Source organism: Fusarium keratoplasticum, chromosome 12 (genome assembly GCF_025433545.1).
Source record: "Fusarium keratoplasticum isolate Fu6.1 chromosome 12, whole genome shotgun sequence".
Taxonomy (NCBI): Eukaryota; Fungi; Ascomycota; class Sordariomycetes; order Hypocreales; family Nectriaceae; genus Fusarium; species Fusarium keratoplasticum.
Genome location: NC_070540.1, coordinates 1334536 through 1360206, shown reverse-complemented (window position 1 = coordinate 1360206; position 25671 = coordinate 1334536). Strand labels below are relative to the sequence as shown.

The following is a 25671-nucleotide window of genomic DNA, read 5'->3' as shown; positions in this document are numbered from 1 at the left end:
TATAATTTCCATATTCCAAGACTTGTATGATATGCATGAGCCCTGGATTTAAGGCCTAGGCTCGGAGACGGTTGGATAAGCCCGTCAAGACGCATAAGCGCGCGGCAGCCTCGAACTAGATCGCTTCTTGATACTATACTACTTGTTCTAACAAGCATACTAGAGCCTTGATTTCGGACATAAGGGTCAAGCTCCGAATACTAGTGGCTTTGGTTGCTGCCTGCATTATCCCCGATGATCAACGGTTTAATAGTGCTTGCCTACCAACACAAGAACTCACATGAGGAGAATAGAGTTGGCAGAACCATTGGTCCCTTTGATAGGCCAAGAGTCAAGAATGGATAGTAAAGCCATGAGAGAGAGGCCTATACGGCTTATTGGGTATGTTTTTACTTCATTTTTTCGTTACCCACATGAGTGAGGTAGTGCATCCCTTGTCTTGGCTTCGATGAGCGCCAATGATCGTTAAAATATGCTGTAAGCACAATGCACCGTCATGCTTCCATTTCTTCACTGCAACTTTAACACCTCTCGAGGGACTGCAAGCTCATGGGTAAGGGCTGATGACTAAGAATTCCATAGATGATGCGGCTTGTAGCCTACGCGAGTCAAGTGAGGCCGCCAAGGATAGATCTACACATTCCTTGAGGATTTAACTATTGGCTGAGATCTCGCTGGCCCTTAGCGAAACATTCCAGCGACTTCTCGCTTGCCGGTCTGTTGTCCATTCGCTCCCACCACGCAGCCAGATTCTTCCTACCAGAATCGTTCAGAAAGGGCACCGGAGTACACATGGGCTTCATAAGTCCGTAGAAGTGAATATCTGCCGCAGAAAATCGATCGCCGCAAAGCCACTTCTTATCCTCCAGCTCATCATCAAATCGGTTCAGGGCTTGGCAGATGTTGACCTTTTGCCATAGTCTTGCCTCGGGGCAAGGAATCCGGTTTCCACGGTAAAAGTCGACGGTGTCGGGGTCGTTCCGGTAGTAGCTGGTGACAGGCTCGCAAATCTCCAAGTCTGCTCGTCGCAACCACATGCGTGTCTCAGCTCGTTCAAGAGCTGTCGTTCCAAATAGCGACTCGCCGCCGTCGGCAATCTCGTCGAGATACTCGGCAATCGCCGTTATTTCGGTAAGAACAAAGTCGTCTGAGATGCGCAGCGCGGGTACCGTGCCACGAGAGTGGACACTTTTCACATAAGCAGGCTTGCGATTCTCCATGCTCATGATATCGATCCGCTTGACGTCGAGGGATACATGGCCGCGTTCGAGAATGAAGAGGCGCACGGCGCAGGTGTTTATACCGAGAGCATCATAGAGGAGCATTCTTGTGAGCCCTGGAGGCGAGATGAGGGGGTTAAGAGCCGGAACTTGAAGAGAAGTAAGAGTTATACCGGAAAAAGTCACAAGCTTCTGGGCACGTCTGCATACTTTGCAGTTATAAAGATATTGGCGCTAATGTTACGCCAGGTCACGATTCTGCACCATCCGGGCTTTGACTCTTATCTCCGTCCCCGACATCCTAACTCCAGCTCCTGCTGCACTGCCGAACACGATTGGCAGCTGCGACAATGAAGCATGAAATGTATTATACGCTATACCAGCCGAAGCGCCGTCCAATACGACCATAGAAATCCGAGCTCATCAACCTCCGACTCTGGAGCGAGCTTACCCACCCGTTTAGCTAGAGGAAGCCAATCTTGCCAACTCCCCCCAGCTGACTCTGACGTGACTGACTTGAGATAAGTTTGCAGCTCTGTTAGGAAAGATTTGTTACTGTTGGGCTGTGATGAACCCTCAGGCTCGGCACGTTGCTGCATGCCGCCCTCCGCAATGGTATGGACGATGAATTTCGACAAAACACCATCATCAAGATCATCTCGGAAGGTACCGAGCCGCTTCACCGAGTATGCGGCTTGTTTCTCTTCCCCACCGTTTTCTATAATCTCCTGCACGATCAATCCTTGTACCATGTTCCCCTTGGCAGTCCCAAAAAGAAGAAGAGGAGCAAAATAGATGGAGGAGGCGATGTCCTGTTGCGTGCCAAGTTCGTGGTCCAAAGAGAGCTTGGTGAGGTAGCATGAAAGATATAGACAGCCGGGATCTTTGTCTACGACGACCGGGGATGTTGATAATATGGCCTGGTTCTTATCATCGCTTTTGGTGCCTGCTCCAAACATGTGGGCGGGAATAAGGAGACACTCCACGTCGATGAAGCCAGATTTAATAGACCCAAAAAGATCTTCTCCCACCGGCACCATGGAAACGTTTCTGACCTGGGCCAAAGGCCGACCAGGCTTGAAGTTCCAATCATCATGAGCCTCGGAGCGGGTATGGCACCAACGGGCGTGTGTGTCATACTCGACGGGGCCCAACGCCGAGGCCCAGGACCAAGACGGTGCCATCCACTTTCCCTCTGCTGGAGGATTAGCTATCGGAGACGCTGTGTCAAGCTTGTCCCAGTGAAGTCCTGGGAGTAGTAACTCTTTCCATAGCCCAGCAGCATAATCTCCGGGACCTCGCTGGGACAGGAGCTTGGCCACACCAGAGAATGCCACAAGCCGATCTGACTCGAATGTTAAGTCAGTGTGCGTGTACTTTTCTATCATGCCTGGCCAGAGTTCGCGATGAAAGTAGTCCGCAAGCATCTTCTTGGCTGGGCGCATCCTTGCGCGGACAACGCCTGTGCCGAAATTGTGGCTCGGCAAACCATCTGGGAAGGCCTCGGAAGCACGAGATTGGTCGCATTCCCAGTATAGCTGTTCGTTTCCGAGATAGACGATCCTTGATGAGAGGATTCTTTCCTGGTAGACCCACCCCCGACGATTGATAGGCGACTCCAGAACCGCCTTGTCCCACTCCTCCAAGTCAACCAAAAGGGCCTTCTCTGGATCTCCATGCTTTATGTAAAAGTCATGGACAATCTCGGCATAACTTCCATGCATGAGCTCATTGATCTCAGATTCTCGAAAGCTCATGCGTCTCTTGGGAGTTGGTAAGCTTGCGTAAGTGTCGCTGATTCCCTTCAGTCGTATATCATTCATATAGATATCCTTGGACGGGATCTCCACAGGAACAATGACTTCAGGGTCTCTCTTGGGAAGGCAGCCACTAGCTGTACCTCCCCAGCAAATACTAAATGTGACAAGCGAGTTCATGTAGATGCCGGCCATCATTGCAGCCTCGTTCCGGAAGTCTTCGGGCGAGTCTTGGAAAATGCATAGGGAATCGATCCAGATGTACTGTATGCCCAAGGCTCGACAGAGAAACATGACATCTTGATAGTCCTGTGGAAGCGTAGAGTTCGGCTCGCCACTTTGAAGTTTGGCAAAGTTCTCTCGTTTCAGCTGCGGAACATGTTTGGTCCATCGGTGGCTTAGAGCTGCATAGGTTCGGTATGTCTGTTCTCCGCTGGTGACCACCAGTGACCATTTAGAAGACCCTTGACCATGCAAGTCAAGCAAGCGAGTGGGGATCTCTGCTTGTCTTTTTCCCAGCATAGACGTGCGTGATCGGCATCGTTCATGACCGTTTGAACACTGAGATATCCAAGACCGGATTTGACCGATGTCCAAGTCAGAGCCCAGCGCATTGCAATCTTTCCCGGTACTATTGGCGAATTTGCTTTTGGAACAACTCTTGTACTGCGAAAAATAGGCGACTGGAAGCACGGTCACGATCTGCTCTGGACGAGACTCGTCCTTGCAGCGAATCTGGATGGAGCTCAGCGGAGGTTGATCTTGGCCCGGACGAAATGCGCGCCATAGCTCTCCATAACTAGAGAAACCATGCCTATCCTCCTTTCTCGGGACCGCCGAAGGTGACGATCGAAGGTGCCTCCAGAGCATCCAACAGATGGGGCAGGCAAGTTCAAGGGAAGAACACAGTGAGTCCCAGGAGTCGTGCATGCGGAAGTGGATGACCAACTCCATGTCATTGGAGTGACTGTCGAGGATGCTCTGACATATTTTGCAGAGCCCCATCTTGAAGAGTGTCATCCATCGATCTCTTTCCGGTCTCTTAGTTGGTTGTTGAATGAATATTAGCGCAGGTTGAGCGCAGCGGAGACGTTGACGGCTGACATGCATTGGACGGGGACTGAGTAGCCAATGGCAAAACGACGATCCCTTGCAGCGAGGTCAAAGATTTGGCGGCCTCATGCTGAGAGAGCCCTCGATCCACAGCCCCGGTCTTGGCTGTCAGAGTTTGATGGACAACATTTTTCAGGACAAGCAATGAGCAGCCCGTTGTGGCTGGCGCATCTCTAGGCGAAGTCCAACAGTCTACCAATGCCAAGACATTCGCGGGACCCCCTGAAGCCCTCTTCAGCTGGTCACCCAGCAGCTCCAGTCAGATTCTCGGTTAGCGCCACGTAACCTCGCAACGGCCCGCAGCGGGTGGAGTTACAGCTCCAGCTCAGCTGGTCAAGTGTTCAATAACGACATGGGAATAGTGTCCCAAAAGAGGTATGGGTCACCGCTTAGAGAGCCTTGGACTCTGATCTATGGCTTCTGGCGATGTAAGGACAATGGGTCTTTGGCTTGAGTGAAAAACGATATATTTCTCATTCTGCATTGTCAAATTTTCGTTCAGCAATTTCTCCCTTTCTCTCCCAGTCTTTGTTTCCCAGCGAACGATACACCATGTCTACACTCCTGCTACCAAGCATCCCAACGGCGCCCGCCTTCTCTCCCTCGATGGATGTGGTGTCCGAGGCGTCGTGGCCCTGGAGGTCCTCGCCGAAGTAATGGACCGGGTGAGGAGAAAGAAGGGCCTGACTGAGCCCTACCGTCCTGCCGACTACTTTGAGCTTGCAGCCGGAACTAGCACAGGTGGCATCATCGGTATCATGCTCTTTCGGTTTCGCATGACTGCCGAGGATGCTATCAAGCAATACGACGTGATTGCGTCGCAAGTCTTTAGCCCAAAGGTCTACGGATGGAACATTGGCTGGATGCCCACGTTTCTTTCTTCCACCATCAACAACAGCAAGACCCTCGTGCAGAGCAGCCGTTTTGACGATGCTTCGTTGAAGAAGGCTGTGGATGGCGTCGTCGAAAAGTTTGGGCTGGATGAGAACGACAGGAAGCTCAAGGGAGATGCGCCCCTGCAACATCCCGGATCTGCCAGAATGTGAGTTGATCCCACCATGTACAGGGAGTTATCGCATCTAACTGAGAATGTAGTTTCTGCTGCACAACCGCCCAGAACCGGGCCGAGACTGTTCTTCTTCGAACCTACAAGGATAACAACATCTACTGCAGTTCCAAGACAAATGACACCATGGCCTTGCATCAGGACAAGGTAACAATCAGCCTTGCCACCCGCGCAACTTCTGCTGCACCCACATACTTCCCTGAAGTCACCTTCCCCGAGGGCACTCCCAAGAGCAAGGACAATGAGCGGCTGGTTTTCTAGGATGGTGGCCTTCTCAACAACAACCCCATTGATCAACTGTGGTACTCAAGATACGAGCTCACTCAGCCCCACGAACCACCACCAGCAATCTCGTGCGTCATCAGCCTTGGAACCGGCTACACAAAGCCCGACTCCCCCTCAGAATCATGGTTCCAGCTCGTTGGCGTGGCAGCCGAGGTTATGGAGTTCTCAACCAACACCAACGCCAAGGCCAAGGATTTCACCTGCCACATGACTACACTCAACCTGCGAGGCGAGCACAAAGACACCAAGCACGTCAGGCTCAACCCAACTCTTGGGGAAAGCGAGATTGGCCTCGCCGATTACACAAAGATGAAGGAGCTGAAGGCCATGGCTCAAAAGTATCTCACCGACAAGAGGAATCAGGAGTGGATCAACAAGGCCGTAGCCGCCATCTGTGCTTGATTGAGTTGAGTTGATGGACTGTAATATTATTCCCCCTATGTGACAAATAAAAGCGCATATTTTTCTCCAAGTACAATTTAACTTGAAACACTCGGGCATTTCTATTTTGGGCTGTCAGGTCAGGACCAACACCAGCAGGCCAGGACCAACACCAACAGGCAACCTCGGTAATTCAAACATCACCCAAGTCAGTCAATATTTATAGCCTGGCGGCCCCTTGTCCATCTCAATCTTGTCTTTCTTCCCATGCCATACTCTGGCTCTCGGAAAAATGTTTCGCGTCATCGGGATATTGTTCTGCTTATACCACGGTTTGCGGTATTTGTTTCGCATTATCAGATTCACCCGCCGCTTCCTCTACGCTCTGTGGTGTTCCACACGCCCTTACCTCTTACACACCATCCTCGTCCTGTTCCTGCCAGTACTTACCGGCTGTGTGGACGGAGTTCTCCTTGCCACCGACTTTTCTGATTGGGGGAATCAACTCTTGGTTCTCTTTGAAAAGAACGTTCAGGATGCTCAAGAATTTGGGTCACCAAGCGCCCAAGTCGTTGGTCTCCCCCCTTACCACGTCCCATGGCTTCTGGATCCGACCAACTGGTGGGTAGAATTGGGGATGGTGGGACAGAACGACACCAGGGACCTGGGAGATTTAAGCCTCCTATATCGGAAAACGAACCAGACAACACCAGGCAAGCCTTGGCATCATTGGGTATACGCCTCAAACAACCCTTTTCAAGATACAAGCCTCTTCTTGGATGAGTGGGATAAAGCCTTTGATCAACTTGTGCAACATCGATACGTTTCCCCATCAGTCGAATCGGCCAGCTTCCACTACATCGCTTGCCCCTCGAATTTTCTCTGCACCAGCTGGCACATTGACGGTCCAGCCTTTGTGCATTTCACTACAGCGCCCGAGGGGCGTCTCAGAAGTCCCAAAGTCCGTGGCTGCGAGACCGTCACTGTCCGCATCATCAACCTGCCCTTGAAAACTTCGGTCGATGGCCCCAGAATATTTCCGAGTCACTTCAATCAGATGCGAGCCATCACAGACAACACGTCCCTTTGGGCCACCTTCCCAATATACGATGAGAAGACATATATGCTCCAAGACCTAGCCACGCGGCGTGAGATTTCAGAGAAATCCTACCCGTGGACGTATGGGACTTTGGTGACGCTGAATCGATGGCTGAACAAGCTGTACACCCCAGAGTACTCTAAATATCTGGAAGAGATTCAAGTGCTGGTCAAATTTGTAACTACTCTAGTAAGACTAACGGTTCAGATGTATTGGAACCACTTGGTCCAGTCATTTAGTGGGAAACCGAATGAAAGGCCCTAAAGACTGCAACGTGGAGATATGGGCCTGCGTAGAGACGGAGGAGACATTCTTTATTATTGTCTGCAATGATGATAAGACGCCACCAGCCACAATAGCAAAAGGCGCAGCTGTTAATGCATGGAGATATTTAGACCCAATACCAAAAAGGCATCCAAGTGGTATCTGTGCGATCTTGTGGCTCAGTTAACCCATCAAGGGCCGGGCTTCGACTATAATAAAGGCCACATTGTCAGCACATCATAGCATCATATCCCAATGCTAACACAGCGGTGGAAGTTTCCAGCACTGCCTCATCAACGTAGGTACACTAGGGTTGGCTCTGTTTCCCTCCCCCAAGCCCCATTTCCTCCAGACCAATCAAGTCCTCATCAGCAGCATCTCTATTTTATCAAGGATTCGCATCCGAAACCTCCGCCTCAAGCGTCTTGCCTGCAACAATAGGCGCCTCGGCCGCCACCATGACCGACACCGCCCGCGCCGTCTCATCGGTCGGGTTCTCCCAACTGTGCATCCCTGCCTGGACCACAGCAACGTCGCCCTCCTTCAGAGTTGACCTGGACCCATCATCGAGGTGAAGCACCAGCGTGCCCCGGTGCAGAAACAGATAGTCGACGGTCAGGCTGCGGTGCAGAGGCGTCTTGGTCCGCGGAGGGAAATCGACGGCGTTGAAGATTGTCCCTGGGGGAGATAGGCCCCAGTTGTGCAGGGCTTTGTCATTGTCTGAATTGATGCTGGCTGGATGCTCTGCTGTTGACCAGAGCCTGGCGATGTTGATGCCGAAACCGGCTGGCTGTGGTAGGGGGGCGTCCAGGCGGGTGACAGTTGCCGGGCCGTCTAGGCGGTGGCCTGTGACGACGCGAGTGATAGGGGGAGAGTCCATTGTGATGAGTTGGGGGGAAGCAAGCAGACTGTGGTAGTTGAGAATGCTTAGAGAGCGACGGGAGGATATAAAGAAAATTGTGAATTGCAGACGGTGAGTGCTAACGCATTAATGTCCGATAACTCCGATCGTATTGAAACCGGGCGGCTCAAGGTGAATTCACACTAGGCCCTGGAACTACCAATAGTTGACTACTTAGTCTAGTTGATCAAGATATCATTTGGAATCTCAGTAAGGCTCTTTTAAATATCACGATATGTGTCAGGGATGGTGCTGCTCAAGGGATCATCTGGGCAAGATAAACGCTCTTTTCTTTACTTCCACGTCATTAACATTATTGCTCTACAAACACAATTGTATTGAAGACGAAGTGGGAGGCTGCCCTACGATACACAGCGTGACCCCCCATGGTGAGAGCTCCGTAGCGATGCACGCCGGCGTACGTGTAAGTTGCTCGGGGGCAGGAATTCTCCTTTCCTTGGGAGCACCACTCGCAGGGTCCGTCTCGGCGGAGGGAGGAGTCCCCCTGTGCTCCCACTCCGACGCGGTGTCCCGGACGGATGTCGTTGCTGGCCTGGGACCCTACACGAACGGCAATATTTCAAACTCAAACAGTTATGTATATTCATTCTAGATATGCCACAAGGAGACACGTACAGCAATGTGGATGTTCTTTAATCAAGCAGCACCAGACACACACTTTAATTCATAGCTAGCGAGTGCACTGATAAATACAAGAATGTTTGCGTGTAAGTTTCGGCCCTCCTGTGTGGCAAGGACAGGCCCAAATACTACATGGCCAGCAAGCGTAAGTATGTTTCAAAGAATCTGCCAACGTCTGAATCTCTGAGGTTTAATTTCACTAGAATAATCAGTACGTTATTTCTCGAAGCCAAATAGATGCCTCCCTTACGTTAGGTAACCAATGAAGTCCCTGCCAACTAACTGTGCTGGCCCCTTGGGTGGCCGCAATAGCAGTTTCCCCCTGGGTCACAGGCACTGGCGGGCGAGAATCCGCCGCAGCTCATACACTGGTTGCAACATCCCATGATTGGATGAAATATAGGACTTGGTGGTTTATCAAGATGAGTCGTATCTAGTGTCTCGTCGTGCCTGTGTCGTGGATAATGGAGATGAGGTGATGAGGAACGAACTTATGAGCAGACGATGGGAGACCACCAGCTTAAATAGTTTCAAAGAGCGAATAGATTTCTACTGATAGGCCCCAGCTTGTGAGTAATTCTTGGAATTGATCATGCATTTCAGTTATTTACACCACCCACTCCCAACGCAGAACCTGCCAAGCTTGCAAGGGATGTTCAAGGCTGCTTATCTGTCCGTGACACACGTCGGCACAACAAAGCTAACTGGCCTAGCTCTTTCCATGAGGGAATTTTGAACGGACCATATGATCAGTGTTACAGGCCAATCATTCACTTTCCATGGGTAACGTGGTAAATCAAGGCCATACTTCCCCTCCACAACCTTTTGCGTACGGCATCTGTTTACGGGCAGCGGCATCACGCCACACGTTCACTCCCAGTGAAGGGGACACTGGCCACGCGCCCAGGCCATTCTCATGCACATCGCTGACCTAAACGCCAGGAATGCTTGAAAATAGGGACGGAGTTGATCGTGGCTGACAGCTAACAACTCATAGAATAAGCTAAATGCCTTTGTGGCCGAGCGTCTTGTCTTACTGCTATTACTTCACAGTGCAAGAGTTCCGAAAACTCCTATAGAGGAATGGTAAATAACATGATGTCCTAGAGCTGAGAAACAACCTTAGCCCGTGTAGTACTTCTACACCCTTCGATGTCCCCTCCTACATCACTCGCTACTGAATATTGAGGCCATCCCCGGAGTGCGTCTTATGACTCCGCCCCGTCTGACGCTTAATTAGGGAGGGATCGACAGCTTCAAAATCAGGCTGAGACAACAAGAGTTCATACCAGCTGCTAGTCCAAGATCTGGGCAGCTGTGACTCGTTGTATTCCGTTGGCGTTGGCAGAGAATATGCAGCTATTTCTGTTTCAATCCATTCTCGATGCAGCCGAAGAGCCAACTGAATTCCGATGAGACATGATATGATGCTCTTTCCACGACCAAGGGGAAAGGAGACAACATGGACGGCCAATTAACGACGCAGATGAGATTGTCGCGGCACAGCCTGATCCCGGAGATAAGATGTTATGACGAAATGCAGGATTAGAGTGGGGAGGTGTAGGGATGAGCGAAAATGCGAAGAAAAGCTCAACATTATCGAGGCCTATCACCGAGAGGGAGGCAAAGATGAAGATAGCCCGATACGGGCCACCGTGCAACTGAGTTGTGATAGTGAGGACGCAATACCCAGGCTATCTCAGCCTCCATGCATCAGATGATCTTCAAAGTGCGCAACACCCACTCCCCAATGACCTCATGTTTGTCAGGATATGTCACAAAGTAGCCAACTCGGCGATACACATCCTCTCCTACTACTCCTTCCTGGGCCTTCTCAAGGATGATGCAGTGCACCCTATCGTTCTTCCACTCCTTTGAAGACGGTACCCAGGTGGTTGGTCTTCTCACCCACAAGACTAGATAGTCCCTCTGTTCGTTTCTGCCTAGAAACTTCTGGTACTGGCTCTCCAAGCCGAACAGGGGTCGATCTGGGCCAACGCAAATCGTTGGGTCGCTTTCAGAGGCCCGAGGGGCGTACATATGAACGAGAACGCCAGTCCTGCCTCCCGCCATGTCATGGTCGTCAAATGTGACCCGGCCAACATGATCGTCGGACTCAATCTTCTTCCCGTGTATCCTGCGGAGCTTTTGAGTCAAGCCACGGAGGAGGAGATGTCCTTGCGTGACCTCGGCGAATGGGGCACGCTTATCTTTTGGCTTAGCCTCAGCCTCCAAGATCTCAACGTCATTTGGATCTGAGGCCTTGTCATTTAATTCCCTCCTGAAATAGATGGGTCCGTTTCTGGAAGCCCATGACCATGATGGTGCGCGATATGGCTGCACGTACTCGAGGCTCTGCCCCTTCTCATAGGCGCCCCAAAGCAAACCCTGTCTGATATCTCCAGCCCACAGCCCTGCAAGGTAGTCATATCCGACCAAGGGTTGTAAGCGTTGAGCCAACCCCGAAAAGGCGGGTAACTTATCGGTACTGAAGGTCAGTTTACGTCGTGAATAAGAGCTGACAGTAGCGTAGTAGTTCCAAAGAAGCTTTCTTCGCATTTCGCCTTGGAAGGGGATCTGAGCCGTGCTAAAGTCTTGGAGCAGAAACTCGGCAAGCGTGTTGACTCCTGCGCCAGACTTTGGGAACAAGTTTGGTCCAGGGACTCCATTCGCGGCTTGAAACCCTTCTCCGCATTCCCAGTAGACTTGCTTGGTGCCGTAGTACAGAACTCGTCGTGAAAGAATCGATTCCTGGAAGCACCAGCCACGGCTAGTCAACGGGGCGTTGTCAAACAAATCTCGGAGGTCTTCATCCTCATCCTTCTTGTAGGCCTGAAGAGTAAGAACTGAATCACCAGGCCCAGCAATGCGTGCCGCATCAGGAGAGCTTGACTGTTGCTGGGCTGTCCGGAGGATTCCATGTGAACTGCCAGGAGAGCAAAGGGCGGCAATCGTTGCAACGGCATTCTCGTACACGGCCGCCATTTTGGTTGACTCAATGGTCCAATCATCGCTCGAATCTTGCATGATGCAAAGAGAGTCGATCCAGATGTACCTAATTCCCAGACGCCTAGTGATGTTGATGGCGTCTTTGAAGTTGAGCGGAAGTTGATCGTACGGAAGGGCTTGACAGAAGTCCTTGATGTTCGTCGTCTGCAGGACAGTGGCGATTGGACCTCCCCAACAATGACTGAGTGCGATATAGTCTCCCTTTGTGCCCTGTGATATAAACAGCTTCGTTTTGTCGTTCCCGCTGCCAACGTCAATGACCCTCGTTGGTAATGGGAGGTCACCCTTGTGAGCCCCGCATGAACTCCCATGCTCATTACGGCACTTTGATATCCAACCTTGTGCTATAGCGATATTCGACTCGGAATCGAGGATTGGGTCTGTCTCCTTGCGGCCAATCACGTAATTGCCGCAGTAGACCGAAGTTTCTGGACAATTTTAGAGATTGAGCAAGTTCAGATAGAGAGAAGCTGAAGGGAGGAAGACTCTGCACGGTATTGGCAGCCTAGACGCACCTTGAGACGTGATAAGTAACTCTGCCGGGTGTAGATCTGGTTGCATGATCTCGTAGTCATCACCCCCATCTGACAATGGATCATCAACTTCTTTAGGTGGGCCAACTTGGACAAGAAGCAATTCCAACATCTTGACATCTGATAAGGGACTTTCCCAGGCGACGTGCATCGTGTTGATGCTTATCCGAATAGCAGTATCGTAGAAATCTGCCAGACCCCGGGCGGTCGCCAGAACGGTGGAATCCTGAGATCGATCGAATCCTTCGAGCTCGAATTCAAAATGAGCATTGTCAGTAGTCAACCCTAGGGCATGGACGATGAGTTGACAGAGGTCGCAACCTTGCTCAGCAGAAGCATCAAGAGCGGCGATAGAAGGTTGGTGGCTGTAGTAGGCATTGTGAGGAACGACCATGGCCCCAAACTCAACCTCTGCCAATTCTACGAGGCGCTCTATGGAGAGCTCTTTACAGAATTTGCAACGCATGCTGGGCGGGGAATCGAAGCTTCGATGTGGATGAGGCAAAAACAGCCAAGAGAAATCAGGCCGCGATCTCACGGGTCGAATGTTCACGTGATGTCATGCAGCGCAGTGGAGGACACCAATGACAGGTACTTCTAGGGATCTGTTCCTTGCTAGTTGATTAGGTATGGAAGGAACAAGTTTAGTTGTGTTCGTGAGAGTGTGGGCGTGATCCAATGTATTCAGTGTTGGCAGTTCAAGCTAAGAAGGACTATCTAATAAACATAGAAATTAGTGAGTTCCGGATGATCCCTCCGCATCTTCTTGTTCTGCCTTTGAAGTGTTATCCTCATGGCCCATGCAATGACAATGACTCCAATCGAAAAGGCGATGCTCGCCATCCATGCCTTCAGATATCGAGGACCATCTGACTTGGGCCAGATGTAAGGCGTGTAAACACTAGCCACGTTTCCAAAGGTGTTGCAAATGGCGAGTGCCACCGATTTCTTCTCATTCGTCTGTCCCAAAGTTGCGCTGATCCAAGCGAGGAGAAGGTTGTTGATACCAAAGCTGAAGCCAACAAAGAGGAAAATGCCAAACATCCGCGCGCCGAGGTTGTAGGTCGCGGCAGGAATAATGAAGCCGGCCATGACAATGCACTTGCAGATGGTTATATGCCAGGTTCGTTCGTTCCAACGACCCGAGGTCCAGGCGATGACAATTCCAACCGTGGCTGCGAGAAGATATGGTGGACATGTTAGGACCAGAGTGATAGTTCGGCTGTAGCCCAGAGTTTCCATGACAGTTGGGAGGAAATTCTGGAAGCCGACCGAAGACAGATGCAGGTTGTACATGAGACACATTGCCCATGTTCTCCAATCCACGACGGCTTCTCGCAGGCCAGTCCAAACACTAGTTCCCTCGCGTGCATCTGTGGTGTCGGTAAAGATTCGATTGTGTGCCAGCTGTCTCTGCTCTGGGGATAGCCATCGAGTCGTCAAAGGGTGGTCCGGCAAAAAAGCAAAGGCCAACAAGGCGGTAACAATTGATAGGGCTCCTTGAATGATGAAGAGCCTATCGAGGGTATTAGCCAGAAGCCAGACCAAAAAGGATCAGCTACATACCATTGCCAGCCGGCGAGACCCTTCACTTGGTCAAGACCGGCAAAGATCCCAGCTGCGATTAGGCCAGAGAAAGAACTAGCAAACATGTTGCCGGTATAAAACACTGCGAGCCGCACGGCAATTTCTTTTCGCGTGTAGAACATGCTTATCACATAGAGTGCGCCTGGATAGAACTGATGGCAAGTTAGCTATCATTGGGTGAATGCTGCGAGCTACTTACAGGAGCCTCAGTGACGCCTAGGAAGAAGCGAAGGACAACCATGCTACTATAGTCTTTGGCCAGGAATGTAAGAAGACTGACGATGGACCAGGCTAGACAGAACCCGGCCATATACCAGGAGGGCTTGACTCTGTTGATTACCATGTTGCTAGGGATCTGTCCTGCTCTAAGCGGCAAAGTTAGATAACACGCTCAAAGACGAATGTTCACCGGTAGCATACATGTAACCGACAAACAAGATGGACACGCAGGTGTTGTATTGAGTGCCCTTGAGGCCGAGATCTTCTTCGAGGTTGTTCAGCCTGGCGTTGACCAGAGCATTGCGGTCAAGGTAGTTGAAGAGGTACATGAACCATAAGATGGGCTTTGAAATGAAATGTTAGCAAGTCATCTTGGAGAGAGATACAGATAGTAGATGCTCACGATAATGTACCGGTCAAGCTTCTTGACGAGAGCTATTTCCCGTGGGTCTGTTTTGGAGTGTGCGCCAAACTCGTCCACTTTGTCCATCCGAGGGAACTTGGCAAATAGTCCATCATCCTGGGCGGTTTCGATGCGTTCAATCTGGTTATCCTGGGCGACTTCATCTTGCCCTGTCTTGGTGCCGGCTGGGCCAGCTGTATTGGGAGGTGAGGTAGACATGACCAAAGTCCGGAGTTGAAAAGAAACAGAAACAAAAAACAACTTCCTTTAGATCAAAGGAGCAGACACACCCATAACGGCGGTCAACAGGTTATAAGTGCCGATGAATGGGCCTCGGTTGTACTCTTGCAGGGTTCCCCAGAAGGCATCAAAATGCGGGGAGATGAACAGCATAAGAACAAGGTTTACGAAGGATGATGTCGTTCCTGCACGGACAAGCCCTGCTATTGGCGCTCTTATAGATAAAGTCGATGATCTTTCTCGGAAAAGCAGCTCGCGACAGCTGATCGCCGCATCTCCTACCGCAACACGACCATACCCCGCGTCTATTTCCATGGTGGTATCGGAAAAGGTCAACAGTGCTGCTTGGCAAGTGGCCATCATCCACGCTATTGAGGGGAAGTCGCATGATAGATAAGGGGGTTTGATTAGAAATAAAAGGTCGAAGAGGGGAGAAGATCCAGCTCCCTTGCCAGATGCCAGCTGTCAGCGGTGTGACTGGGCTAGGTCCGGCCACCAGGGCTGTCTGTCACTATTGGTTAAGAATACTATCGTCCAGTGACAAGGTGCTCGTCAGATTCATACTAGCCATTTTGTAGATAAAGATTTCAAGGCAGGAAGCTACCCAGGCTACTTAGGTACTCTTCATAATAGGTCCGTTGGGTATTCCAGAGCCAGGTCCATGCCAATGAAGTGTGCTCTTCACCTGTACCTGCTGGAATGAGTTTAAAAGCTGTGAAACGCACAAAGATTTGAATAAACCATACGCCAAATGGTTTCCAAAATTGTAAGAGGGTTAAGAATATAACTCCCCTTCAGCCAGCACCCTTGGAGGCACGCGAACGTGTCGTCCAACAGGGAACTGGTGGAAACTCAATCCAAACGGCTGAGAATATTTTGGCTGTTTTCCTTCGCACGCTTCGACAAGTATAGGTGAGCATCAGGACAATGCTAGAAGTAGGTGGTTCAGTAGACCCTTCGTACTATCCCATTGCCACGCAAACATGACATGGTCGATAAGCATCGCCAGTCAGAGCGAAAAAATGAAGCGGTTCTAACGAACATAAAGCCAGTCCCGAGGAAGGAAATGCATTTGCGCTATGACCTTTGAGCTTTGACAAAGTAGCTACCCACCTTCTGTATTTGGCTACAGTATTAGGAAGTCTGCTCGTGAATGGCTTCAAATTGGCGACGAACCTTTGACGTGATTGGAAGAGTCGCATCAATCTCCTAAAAGGATTGGCCACATCACCGCGGCTAGTTATTAATCCATGACCAGGGCACTCTTCACATGAAAATGGGTAAGCAGCCACTGGCAACCCCTCCAGAGACCAATGTCGAATCACGTCTTGTGACATTCCTCAATAAATACCTAGGAAAGTCGGTATGACGTGTTCGCAAAGCTGCTTCTTTCAACGCACTCGAACTCACTGATCAACATCTCATCGAGTTTGTTATCAGGTATTCTATCTTATCACGCCTCAGTCGTCCCCGCATTGCGATATCCAGAATGGCGCACGTCACTCCCGAGGTTGCTTTAGCCATCACACGCCAAAAAGCACGCTACGGCAGATACGCCGACACGAAACAGTGGGACAAGTTTGCCCAGGACATTACCCTCCCCGATGCCCGTTTCAGCTTCTACGACACCGAAGGAAAGCTTCTCGCCGCAGGCCCGCAGTCATTGGCATTTGACTCTGCCAAAGGATGTGCCGCCTTCTTTAGCAAGTTCTTTTCGCAGTTCCAAACGCAGCATAATATTGGTCCCGGGGACTTTGAGCAGGTTGGGCCTGACGAGGTTAAAGCCGTTTTCGGCATGGAGGATCAAATCATGTCCAAGTATTTGGGTGCCTGGGTTGAGATCAGAGGAGGCGGCTTCTACCACGAGACCTGGAAGCTCGTCGATGGGGAGTGGTACCTTCAAGATCTGAGGCTGGAACGTACCTATCAGAAGGAGACTGTTCTCGTCAAGATTGGATTGGCTGTTGCAGGCTTGCTTGGAATTTCTCTTTGAGAATGTTGAAATGGATAGCAAGGCCGATGGAAGCCAGAATAAAGTGTCAAGATTGGTGTGGTTGGTATCGCCAGGGATACCCTGGTGTGCAATATGCAAGCAAGTACTCTCAGGAATATTATCTGAAATCAGTCCCGAATAGGCATTTGCTGCCAGAATCGCAGATTATTTAAACCCAGAAGCCTCCTTGCAGGTGTCGAGGGTTTGTCTCCAATCTCTTACAATCTCGTGTCCCTGCTCTACATACCTAGGCTGGCCCAAAGCCTGACCGTGTTCAAGCGAAAACACGCGAGATCTTGTTGTATGTATTTGAGACATGTAAGGTGGTTCTTTTCGTGAAAATATCTAGAACTAAAGTTTCATAGTACAAAGACATGTATTCCGCGCGAAATGACAAGCCTTTGGAGCAGAAGGACTTCCTTGACCAGCAGTCTAAGGCTTCGGTGTCGAGCCCCGGAGTTCAAGTGAAAGAAAATACCGTGAACAGTTACCAACTCATGCGACAAATAGTCAGTGAATCGCTGCAGTCCGTTGTCGTAGCATTCGCGACTGTGGGCGTGGGACGCGGGGCAGCTCGATGAGGCGGTGAATTTTATGTAGGGTAGCTATCTCTGCGCGTGTTCCCAAACACCAGCGCCCAAACAAGAGACTGTCGCGTCTTATCTCTCACGTGAGCTTTATAGCTGCATTCTCCTTCATTGCTCGTGTCAATAAGAGCAGTCGGTGCAAGGGAAAATGCGTAGTTTTGCCCATATCGGGAAATGCCTCGCGACCGCGAGACGCGCATCTTACCAAGTGGGGAAATAGTTGCCTTGACTGCCGTTTATGGCAGTTAAGCGACATGCCTGTTCCGACCCGGTTCCGAGGACATTTGCACCCACAGCTATTGAGTTGCGTTGCCGCTGTAAGATTTCCGCCCTGTTCCGAGCTACATCCGCACTGGAAGCTAGCCCTACCTGGAGTATCCATCCGGCAGAAGACTGATGCCCAGAGTACAAAAGAACAGATGACATGTGCTGAAAAGACCGGAAAGGGCGTCATGTAAGCTCATGATAATTATGTACAACTCAATCTCTCGGCGCATGAGGCGACCGGCATTCATGGGAGCACGAAGCTGAGATTATAACTGCTTTGAGAATCTCAGGGTGATACGTGCGCAAGTCCCTTATCGGGAAAGACTTCGCGCAGTAGTCGAAATGGGCACCACCCTTGAAACCGCCCTAACAACGGTTAAGACGGGATCCTCCCCCAATAACCATCTCAACCTTTTCCAATTACCAACCTCGACGTCTTCCCCGCGATTTTTCTTTGTGGGTTGAGGAGAGAGAGATGGGACATTCTTTCAACAAGACAAGCATTGGCTGAGCGAATTGCTAGCTTTCACGATGACAGAGACAAGGTACAACGGGCTTCACTCCTTATCAGCGTCCCCTCAGCATCTAACACCTTCAAGCACAGAGCCGCCAGCCCCCGGGCAAACGACCTCTTTAGCGACACCTCAAAATGCAGAAATAATAGAGCCAGCGCCTGTACCTCCTGAGAAGAAGCCTGCTGGGCTCAAGGCACCTGTGGCTATCAAGAAACTGGATGGTTTCATCTCGCATCTGAACCGCCTCATTCACACTCGCGACGGCCATGACTCTGTCATCCTATTCGCGGCATACGTAACGCAATTGGCGGCGGCGATACTCGAGACTTCAGGAAACGCTAATCTACAAAAATGGGCGAACAAAGTTCTAGCTTTGGTCCCGAAAACGCTTGCATCGAGGGCTCCCTCGTTGCCGCTAGGATCCAAGCTATTCTCGCTCTTTTCCGCCGCACCGAGACTCCAGCTACGTCTTGCAGAGCGACTGAGGGCACTCGTGGATATGCTTGACGATTGGAGCGTTATGAGTCGCTTGTGGGGTCTGTTGACCATGTGGATGCTCGCAAAGGAATTCATCACTACCCCGAATACCGACGACAAAGAACCTCGAGTACGAAAAGTGAAGACGGCCATTTCAGCTACCCAGATCGTGTCTCTTATCGGATTCTTCATTTTGGAAAACATCGCTTGGCTGTCGAGGCGCAAAGTGCTCGCATGGTCAGACAAGTCGCAGCCCAAACTCATTCTCTGGTGCGTGCGATCATGGGGCGTCTACGTCTTTGCTGAGCTGGGACGGCTATTGTTCGAGCGTGTTCGCAAGAGACGAGGTGAAGCCGATCAAGAAGATGCAGAGGCGCGGACGCAGTGGAATAAGCAGTTTGTTGAGAACCTGGCATGGGCACCTTTGACCATTCACTGGACGACGCCTGGGGGCTTGCTGCCAGAGTCCGCTGCTGCCCTCCTGGCATCATATGCCCAATTTATATCAGTCCAGGGATTGTGGAAGGAGACTGCTGAGACTGCTGAGACTGCTGAGACTGGCTGAGAGCTGTACCGTGTATGGACGGACCTACTTGTATCTACGAATAACTATTAATCACCCTGGTCGGGATTGGAAACTCGAAGCTAATCACTTCTGGCGCGATAAAAACGACCCGATCGAAAAATGTCGCGATAGGACACTTGCAAATACAAAGCCAGCAGATGTTGATGCCTTCACCATGTCGACATCCTCCGCTATTGAAACACCGGCGACCTTTCACTACAAGCCTCTGGATACTGGAAAATATGAAATTCGAGTACTCAAGCTTCCCGCAAACAGCTCGGAGAAACCGCTCTCAGAGTTGTTTGTCGAATACGTTGCGGGATGGTTGAATGCCACTTGCGGGGAGACGGTGGACATTTTTGGGCCACTGTCGTTTTTGTCAATTGCTGGAATCGGTCCCTTTGGGCCTTCTGATGCTCTTCCATCTTGGGTTCCCAACTATCCAGAGAATGCCCGCCGCAATCACCCAGCAGGGTTTATTCCAGGCTCCATTGAAGACGTCCCGAAGAATCACAACAAGAAGCCTTACGTTTTCAAAGATACTCACAGTCTCTTTGTCTGGGGAAGCAAGATGGGACCCATCAACACAATCTCAGAAGAACTAGACTGCAATCGCCCCCGAGACTTTTGCTCATTCCTCAAGTCGTTTCTTTCACGTCATGCACATTACGTGTCTGGTGTCGCCTCTTTGCAGGCCATTTGTCAACTTCTCCTCACAGAGAAGAAATCAAAGCCCGTTACTAAACAGACGGTTTTTCTTGCCCTTGGTATTGCTTCTCTCGTCCTCGATTTCGAGAGGGTTGATCAGGAAACCACGAAAGAGCCTCCTTGGCATCACCAATGGGAGGCTAGGCTTTATGAGGTAGCTTTTCCGGGTAGTGATATGCAAGGGCTCGGTTTCACCCACACCCCGCAAGAAGAAATCTTGTCATGGTGTAAGGATAAGCGCAGCCAAATCCTATCAGCTCTCGATCAGGGACTGCGGAAGTACAACTTTTTTGAGTCCGAGAGTAGCTATCTCGGCAGGGCACCTTTGGGGGCGAAGAGAGGAGACATTCTTTGTCTTCTTGATGGTTATGACCTTCCTGTGTTGTTGCGGGAGACTAAGGAGGGTCATCATGTTTTCGTGGGCACAGTCACTGTGCTGGATCTAGACACTCATAGCCTCCTCCGCAATATGGGGTCCAAGGCCCAATGGCTTGAGCTTAGGTAGAGAGGCATTGCCAAGAGAGAGAGACGCCGCTCGGTGTCCCTTCTATTCAGTTCCCGAGACTCTTCTCCTGCAATGCCGGGGCTTGGGTAAGCCGCCAGGGAAACAACTGTGGGTGATGTCGTTGAATGTAAGATAGCAAGCACAAGTAATTAAAGTCTGCAGCCATGGCGGGCACGAAGGAGGATCCACCCAGCGCAGCCAGTATGGGCGAACGCACTGAACTTTCATGTTGTGATGTTTTAGCACACGAGACTAGCGGATTGAGGCTGATGATGATTCACTCAATCAGGCTCCTTAACATTTCCAGTTCTTCATGGCAATGCTTTGGTAGTGAGTAGCATTCATGTAATCTCTCAGTGAAACGATGGAGCCGCGCTAAATAAAAAGCAAGGCGCCTTTGATCTCCAACCGAGACTTATTAATTCCAGGGTAATCCACAGAGAGGCGGCGCTAAAGACGGTGAGATGCAACGCCGAAGTTTCGGATTCAACGTAATTCACTCAATCCTTCACTCCTCTCCTCTGGAAACTCACCATGTTTATATACAAGCCCATAAGCAAAGCCAACAAAGAATTCAGACTCATACGACTTGCTTGCGACCCTGAGGCCGAGGTCATCAATCTAGAGCTTTGTCATGCCTCGGTCAACGACCTGGTCCCCTACCATGCGGTGTCGTATGTCTGGGGTGACCCCAAGGATACGGCTCGAGTCAACGTCGACGGCGAAGGGTTCATAGTCTCCGAAAACCTCCTTTCGCTTTTGCGACAGCTTTTACGAGCGGGAGTCACCTCTTGGCTTTGGACTGACTCGATCTGCATCAACCAGACTGACCTGGAGGAGAAGACGTGGCAGGTAAACGCCATGGACCGGATTTACGGCAATGCAAAGCTGGTATATCTATGGCTTGGCCCTGGAACTCCGCGAACCGACAAGGCGATGAAGCTGTTGTGCGAATACGGGCGCGAATTGGTTGATGAACTGGGACCCACGGATGACTGGGACATGGACGAAGTGAATCCTCAGCTCTACGAAGCATTATCGACCAAGAAGAAGCCTCGCCCCAATGCGCACCCCGTCGCAAAGTTTCTATACAAGATGTATAAAGAGCCTGGGCTTCATCGCCGCGACGACGAGCGTCCGTTGAGCAAGTACCCTCTGATGGATGGCCTCCGAAATCTCCTCGAGAGACCATTTTGGCGTCGCGTATGGATCGTTCAAGAAGTCACATTGGCCCAAGATGCACTCCTCCTCTGCGGTGATGAGTCAATGCCCATCCAATACTTCATCGAGGCTATAGATGTCATCCGGGAATGGACCGAGATCTTCAATGAAGTATCCAACTTTTCCTTCTTATGGGGTCTAGGCCAAGCCTTCTTTACTACCTCGACATTGATCCTCCGGAAACTTCGAATGGCTGGCCGAGAACCAAGCCTCGTTCATGTGCTTCTCGGCATCGGCACTCTCACTGGACCCCGATATCTAGCCTCGGAGCCCCGCGACCTCGTTTTTGGACTGCTCAGTGTCGTCAGAGAACGTGATTCTTTTGGGCTGCACGCAGATTATGCTGAACCGGTCGGTACGGTTTTCGCCAGAGCGACAAAGGCGTTCATCGACTGGTGGCGCCCAAAGGGAGACGGTGACGATAGTGACTGGGAAGACCTACCAGCCTTAGACGATTTGCGCCCAACTAATACACCTGGAATGCCCTCATGGACACCTGATTACGAAACAATTGGAAAGGATGGGTTCGATATACACACCATCAAATACAGCTGCTTTGCATGTGCCAGCAGAGGAGCGCCAAGCCCCCAACTAATAACGTCGCCGGATGAAAATCCCATGGTCCTCCGCCGACTCGGATGTGTGGTTGACACCATCACCCAAGTAATGCCTCCTCTGCCTGATGTCTCCTGGGCAGATGAGACCGACGACGCGAAGGAAGTCGCTAGGGCCTTTGCTATGATTGGACGTCCCGTGGTTGACTTCATGGGCCTTGGCCCTGAGCCGACGCCTGAAGAAGATTACATCTGGAAGACGGTGATGCTTAGCTTTCAAGATCTATTCGATGAGGATGAAGGACGACCAGATGACAAAGATATACCCCCAGAAATGTGGCACATCATCCGAGCCTTATTCCGTGGTGAGAAAATAGATCCAAAGAAGGCAGAAACTGTCCTGGAATTTCTTGGCGATTCGAACGGCCAAGATGAGTGGGAAGACGTGGACTCCGAGGGTGAAACGTCTGCGGACGAGTCAGGTTCGGAAGATGACAATTCGTCAGGTTCAGATGAGGAAGATTCCGCGGCCGATAAACTAATCAACAATTTCTGGACTGCTCAGCCTTATCTGAAGGGGCGGACTCTGTTCAGGACGGCAGATGGGAGGCTTGGCATGGCACGCACAAACGTCAAGGGGGGCGATATTGTCACGGTCATTTGGTCCGTGCCGGCACCTATTGTTCTCCAGGCACAGGGAAGCCAATATCGATTCCTCGGGGATGCTTATGTTGAGGGTATCATGAAGGGAGAGTTCCTCCATACGAAGCCCGAAGAGGTGGTATTTGAACTCGTTTAAATCAGTTGGACAGACTATACCTCCAAGCTAAAAATGCAGAAAAATAGCAAATTTCAGGCTCCAACATGAAACTAATTATGCTCGACGCCCGTATGCGCAGAAGGAATGTGTCAACATGAATAGCACTTGTCAAACTGAAACAACTCCGATATTCTTATCATCTCATGCCTCCCGGGGTTGTCTCGAAAGAAGACCCGGGTATTTACAAAAGAAGGGATCCAATGATCATGCGGTGGTCTCGGGCTTCTGGCTGTAAATGATGGTCCTAGAAAAGGCGTCAGGTTCATATATCTAGCGGGCTGTGAGGATTAACATACACTTCTCCGTAAGAGTGGACGGCCGGGTTCAAAAGTTCGTTTCGCATCTCGACCAGGAACAGCTGAGCGTCGTCATACGTCCACTAGAACAGTCAGTCAAATGTCTAGATGAAGAGATGGGTGGCGCTCACCCCGAGAAGTTCAGTGAGACCACGAATAGAGAATCCCTCAAGAGCCTGTAGAAGGAACTGACGGTTCCAGGCACCCCAAGTCTTAAGTCGCTTGTCCTTGGGCCATGGTCCGAGAGGCATCTTGAGTCTTCGCTCAACGAGGTTCTCAAAGCCAGCCTCGCGCTGGAAATCCGCTGCCTTGTGGCCGTAGAAGAAGCCCTTGCCGGTGAGGGCACCGATCTTTTCGAAGACTTCCACCCACTTCTTAAGTGGGGAGTTGTCCTTGAGAGATCCGTCGTCAGACTTGGTGATGCCCCAGAGCTCCACGTGCTCTACCCAGCCGCCGGGCTTGAGAGCCCTACAATCTGATTAGTTGCTGGATCATGGGGCTTGGAAAGCATGCAACTTACTTGAAGGCCTTCTTATGTAGCTCAACCCAGTCGGGGATACAGCCAGTCATGGCCCGGATGTGAACAAAATCAAAGCTGTTGTCTGGGAATGTCCATTCTTGGTTGATATCGTCAACCTCGAATTTGCAGTTGGGGGGAACAAAACCGGGCTGGATGGGCGAGAGATCCACACCGAGGACATCAGCCGAGGGATGTTCATCGGCGAACTCACTCGATGGACTATGAGCTAGTTGTACGGCTGCTTGGTCTGATGGGTAACTCACATGGCCCAGATTCCCGTACCACAACCTACATCAAGGACGCGCTACATATCGAGTCAACGGGTGTCTCCTAGCCCTGAACGATGAATACCCACTTGAGGGTTCTCTCCAAGAGGGGCAGCGTAAAGGTTGCCGTCCAGGATGATACGATACATCTCGTGCCTGCATAATTAGATGCCGCTTACGTATGCGATGGAGTAGAAGCTCACATGAGATCCTCGGCTTCTTGTTGGCGCTCGTCATTAGGTCCCCTGTGATTGGTGAGCGATGCACAAGAACGACTCATGTGAAACCTCTAACCAGTATGCGCCGTCATTATAGGCGTGGTATCTGCGGCCGTTCTCCCACTTGTAGTTGAGAATCGAGGTCCGCAGAGACTCAGTATCGGTCACGCGCGTGCTGCAGTTCATGTAAGGGTCCACAGATGGCTACACTAGATGTTCACAGGGAAACCTACGACCCTGAGTACGTAGAGTCGGCATCGTCGTCCTACTTGGGTGAGAAGGATTGGCTGGAGACAGAAGTGGAGGGCTGCATACCACTTCAATTGGGCCGTTGTCAGACCGCTCGGTTGTCTCAGGAGCGTGGTCCGCGCCAGTCTCAGCCCCCTTGGCTGGGGAGGACGGCGACTTGGGCGAGGAGGCTTGTTTCGGCGACGACATGGCAAAGACACGACCCAACAGCGTCGCTTCTAGGTGTCGAAAGAGGCAGCAGGTGAAGAGATTTGCCGTACGTGAGGGGAAAAGGGCGGCCCAGAAGGAATCACTCCACAGCGCTGAATTGACATGTTTCACAGCCTTATTAAGCCCTGGTTAAGTGAATTAAGCAGACACAAACAGGGGTCCGTTGCATACGCGTGTGGAGACGGTCGCTCAAGGGGCCAACAGATATGAGGATACTGGGTGTTGGCTGCTACGCTGGCTGCATGACTTGGGAACCCGAGCCAAGATTTGGGGGGCTTTTTTTTCGCTTGCAACCGTGCACAAGAGCATAAATGACCTGTCAATATTTCATTATTGCACAAAAGAATGCAGTTTTCCGGTCGAGAGAAGAGGGAACAGCTTGGTAAGCCATTTGTTGACGAGATGATATGATAGGTTTGTTGCCTCTGCATCGTCGTCTTCTTGGGAGGTCTTGGCCAGTGTCACGATATTTCCAGACGAAACGGTTGTGCTCGCATAACGCTGAGCCGAGGCAACAAAGCATTTGCCCATAGGAGCAGATGCCAGGGGATTATAGCATCTTCATTCAAGCTCCTTTCACAACAAACATATTCCTTCCAGCTCAATATTTGATATGAAAGAAGTCTGTCCGTGCGTGTCAATCTCATCCCCGCGTATTCCCAGTCCAATTAAGCTCACAGTTAGGGCAGGCTAAATTAGACAGAGTTAGGCGGCCGTTAGCCAGCGGCTCTAGCTCCAACCTTGATGGAGATCCTTGATAAGGGAATGGAGATCATTGTGCATCAACTATCTTTAATAATATTCAAAATCGCTTGCAGGCTCTTCTAGCATGTCATATACGCTCAAATCAATCATTGTAGACCGCCAATCCTTTCCATCGGCCCTTTATCCATCGCTCGCTTCGCTTACCCTATCACACAAGATTTATCCACTCCAGGTCCCGGTCTTCATTCATAACTTGCCTATCCATGATACCATGCA

At 50.8% G+C, this 25671-nt stretch overlaps 10 protein-coding genes across 10 annotated transcripts; 5 read left to right on the top strand and 5 right to left on the bottom strand.

The window, feature by feature from the left end:
• Window positions 1-656: 656 nt before the first annotated feature.
• Window positions 657-3499, bottom strand: NCS57_01406000 (HET domain-containing protein; the record flags this gene model as incomplete). The annotated part of the gene is made up of 2 exons (XM_053063676.1): window positions 657-1422; window positions 1737-3499. 2 exons carry the CDS (start codon window positions 3497-3499, stop codon window positions 657-659), a joined length of 2529 nt encoding a protein of 842 aa, XP_052907009.1.
• Window positions 3500-4442: 943 nt separating this feature from the next.
• On the top strand, window positions 4443-5843 carry NCS57_01405900 (PNPLA domain-containing protein; the record flags this gene model as incomplete). The annotated part of the gene is made up of 4 exons (XM_053063675.1): window positions 4443-4518; window positions 4616-5132; window positions 5186-5408; window positions 5484-5843. The coding sequence occupies 4 exons, from the start codon at window positions 4443-4445 to the stop codon at window positions 5841-5843; spliced, it is 1176 nt and encodes a 391-aa protein (XP_052907008.1).
• A 1730-nt stretch (window positions 5844-7573) lies between these two features.
• NCS57_01405800 (Cupin-2 domain-containing protein) lies at window positions 7574-8065 on the bottom strand (the record flags this gene model as incomplete). Its single annotated transcript, XM_053063674.1, has 1 exon — window positions 7574-8065. One exon carries the CDS (start codon window positions 8063-8065, stop codon window positions 7574-7576), a length of 492 nt encoding a protein of 163 aa, XP_052907007.1.
• Window positions 8066-10441: 2376 nt separating this feature from the next.
• Window positions 10442-12736, bottom strand: NCS57_01405700 (HET domain-containing protein; the record flags this gene model as incomplete). Its single annotated transcript, XM_053063673.1, has 2 exons — window positions 10442-12165; window positions 12253-12736. The coding sequence occupies 2 exons, from the start codon at window positions 12734-12736 to the stop codon at window positions 10442-10444; spliced, it is 2208 nt and encodes a 735-aa protein (XP_052907006.1).
• A 251-nt stretch (window positions 12737-12987) lies between these two features.
• On the bottom strand, window positions 12988-14698 carry NCS57_01405600 (uncharacterized protein; the record flags this gene model as incomplete). The annotated part of the gene is made up of 5 exons (XM_053063672.1): window positions 12988-13786; window positions 13837-14009; window positions 14057-14222; window positions 14278-14420; window positions 14480-14698. 5 exons carry the CDS (start codon window positions 14696-14698, stop codon window positions 12988-12990), a joined length of 1500 nt encoding a protein of 499 aa, XP_052907005.1.
• Window positions 14699-16112: 1414 nt separating this feature from the next.
• On the top strand, window positions 16113-16712 carry NCS57_01405500 (SnoaL-like domain-containing protein; the record flags this gene model as incomplete). Its single annotated transcript, XM_053063671.1, has 1 exon — window positions 16113-16712. The coding sequence occupies exon 1, from the start codon at window positions 16209-16211 to the stop codon at window positions 16710-16712; it is 504 nt and encodes a 167-aa protein (XP_052907004.1). The 5' UTR covers window positions 16113-16208.
• A 1385-nt stretch (window positions 16713-18097) lies between these two features.
• Window positions 18098-19123, top strand: NCS57_01405400 (uncharacterized protein; the record flags this gene model as incomplete). Its single annotated transcript, XM_053063670.1, has 2 exons — window positions 18098-18111; window positions 18166-19123. 2 exons carry the CDS (start codon window positions 18098-18100, stop codon window positions 19121-19123), a joined length of 972 nt encoding a protein of 323 aa, XP_052907003.1.
• A 175-nt stretch (window positions 19124-19298) lies between these two features.
• On the top strand, window positions 19299-20336 carry NCS57_01405300 (HET domain-containing protein; the record flags this gene model as incomplete). The annotated part of the gene is made up of 1 exon (XM_053063669.1): window positions 19299-20336. The coding sequence occupies one exon, from the start codon at window positions 19299-19301 to the stop codon at window positions 20334-20336; it is 1038 nt and encodes a 345-aa protein (XP_052907002.1).
• A 534-nt stretch (window positions 20337-20870) lies between these two features.
• On the top strand, window positions 20871-22910 carry NCS57_01405200 (HET domain-containing protein; the record flags this gene model as incomplete). Its single annotated transcript, XM_053063668.1, has 1 exon — window positions 20871-22910. One exon carries the CDS (start codon window positions 20871-20873, stop codon window positions 22908-22910), a length of 2040 nt encoding a protein of 679 aa, XP_052907001.1.
• Window positions 22911-23135: 225 nt separating this feature from the next.
• NCS57_01405100 (uncharacterized protein) lies at window positions 23136-24726 on the bottom strand (the record flags this gene model as incomplete). The annotated part of the gene is made up of 10 exons (XM_053063667.1): window positions 24547-24726; window positions 24465-24496; window positions 24308-24406; window positions 24217-24258; window positions 24103-24169; window positions 24011-24051; window positions 23748-23966; window positions 23359-23695; window positions 23228-23310; window positions 23136-23175 (listed from the first exon to the last, which is right to left on the bottom strand). The coding sequence occupies exons 1-10, from the start codon at window positions 24667-24669 to the stop codon at window positions 23136-23138; spliced, it is 1083 nt and encodes a 360-aa protein (XP_052907000.1). The 5' UTR covers window positions 24670-24726.
• Between the last annotated feature and the right edge of the window lie 945 nt (window positions 24727-25671).